The following is a 2,033-nucleotide window of genomic DNA, read 5'->3' on the forward strand; positions in this document are numbered from 1 at the left end:
CAGCCATGGTCTGGAAAACTGTTTGCCGCACACGCCGCATCGGTGGGCCAACTTGTGGGTGAGCACGTGCATAGCCAGAGCTGGCATCGACACGTACGCCTTTCCACACGTGATGCACTTCTTCGCCGCCTGGCTATCCAGACTCCGATGAGTCTGTTTGTGCCTGGACAGGTTGCTACTGGTAGCGTACTGTTTGCCACATTCGCTGCACGTGTACTTTGGCTTCTCGTTGCTGATCTTCGCGGTGAGAGCGCCGACCGTTTCGTCCGCATTCAGCCGCTTCTTCGACCGGCCATCACTGACGAAGAAGGCCTCGTAAGTGTAGGCCACTGTTTTTCCGCTCTTAACGCCAATTGACGGGGGCCGGATGTTCTCCTGTTCCTGGATGTCGTTGTCGCGATGTTCTACTGTCTGCGGCGTGGGTGCCGGGAGGAAGACGGTGGTCGAGGCGCTCAGATCCAGAATGGCATGGGCCGCGTGCAAATCCTCCTCTGCCGGCACTCTGATGGTGGGCTGGTTGGTGAGAAATGAGAGAGGCGAGTGGTGCTCCTCGATCACTCCCGCTTTGCCGCCCTCGTCCAAACAGTACGGCCGGTAGATGTCCTTTTTCTTGGGCGGGAGGCTCAGGTGGGCGCCTGTTGAGGTGAAGGTCATCGAGAGGCTTTTCCTCTTGTAGGGCGGCGGCGACGGCGGGATGAATTCGGGTGCGGGAGGAGGTTCCTCCAGCACCCCGTACGGTGCCAGGGCATGTTGCGATGGAAATTCGCTCTTTGCAATGTAGGTGGTGAAGGAGGACGGGTGCACTTCGTGTATGTAGCCTGAAACAAGCATCGGGATTTGAGCAACTAATTGGAGGCGATGACGGCTTAAAAATCCATCAGCACGAGTTCGCAAAAGGGGTTTTCCCCCTCGTATCGAACAATATTAAGTAGTATAAGAAGTCGAAATAAATAAAAATAGCCCACAAAAAAGCTTCGATTTGATATTTTAAATTTGGTGTCAATTCTTCTTCTTCTTCTTAGCGTGCCTTATACGTCGCGGACGTTGGCTATCAACATGGCAATTTTAATTTTATTGACGGCATTTCTAAATAGCTGCATAGATGTAAGTCCAAACCACTGGTGTAGATTTTGTAGCCATGAGTGTCTTCTCCTCCCTGGTCCTCTTTTACTGTTGATCCTTCCTTGAGCTATTAACTGGAGTAGACGATATTTTTTATGTCTCATTATGTGTCCGAGTCTTTTTAACTGTGAGTGTAATTTCTCTCTCTTTCCCAATTCGCTGCAGCACCTCTTTATTAGTTATGTGGTCAGTCCACGAGATTCTGAGCAAAAAGCCGGTACATTTCAAAGGCGTTTAATTTTTTCATTATGGCTTCCGTCGTTGTCCATGCTTCTGCTCCGTAGAGCAGAATTGGGAACACATCGCACTTTGCCAACCTTATTTTTAGAGGCAGGGATATATTCTTGCTTGTGAATACACCCTTCATGTTGTTGAACGATGCTCGAGCTCTTTGAATCATTGATCGGATTTCGGTGGCCTGGTCCCATCTTGCATTGATCAGCGTACCAAGGTACTTGTATGACTACATGTTCGATCGTCTGGTCGTTTAGTGTAATGCGCTCATTGTGTGTCTGATCCTTTGCTCACCATGATCCACTTTGTTTTTGATATATTTAGGCTAAGACCGTGGTCTGCACTCACTTTCTGTATTCTTTCCATGACACGCTGCAATTCGTCTATGTTGTTGGCTAGTATGACTGTATCATCGGCATATCGCACATTGTTAATCCACTCTCCGTTTATCTGTATACCCTCTATTGCCTCCTCCAACGCTTTCCCAAAATGCGTTTTCCGAGTATATATTGAAGAGGAGCGGAGACAGGGTGCAGCCCTGCCTCACTCCTTTTTTTATTTCTATGTTGTCACAATACCGGATGTTCAGCTTTATCTTAGCGGTTTGTCCCCAATACATGTTTGCTATTATGCGGATATCTTTATTATCGATGCCGGTATTTTCGATGATCTTTAAT

At 48.3% G+C, this 2,033-nt stretch overlaps 1 protein-coding gene across 1 annotated transcript; it reads right to left on the reverse strand.

Moving 5' to 3' along the window:
* Nucleotides 1-26: 26 nt before the first annotated feature.
* On the reverse strand, nt 27-818 carry LOC125503241 (transcriptional repressor scratch 2-like; the record flags this gene model as incomplete). The annotated part of the gene is made up of 1 exon (XM_048663289.1): nt 27-818. A coding segment is annotated over one exon (792 nt), but the record flags the coding sequence as incomplete, so codon positions are not given.
* Between the last annotated feature and the right edge of the window lie 1,215 nt (nt 819-2,033).

The sequence above is a fragment of the Dendroctonus ponderosae genome, unplaced genomic scaffold (genome assembly GCF_020466585.1).
Source record: "Dendroctonus ponderosae isolate FM_Combo_2020 unplaced genomic scaffold, Dpon_F_20191213v2 Dpon_F_20191213_1450, whole genome shotgun sequence".
NCBI lineage: Eukaryota > Metazoa > Arthropoda > Insecta > Coleoptera > Curculionidae > Dendroctonus > Dendroctonus ponderosae.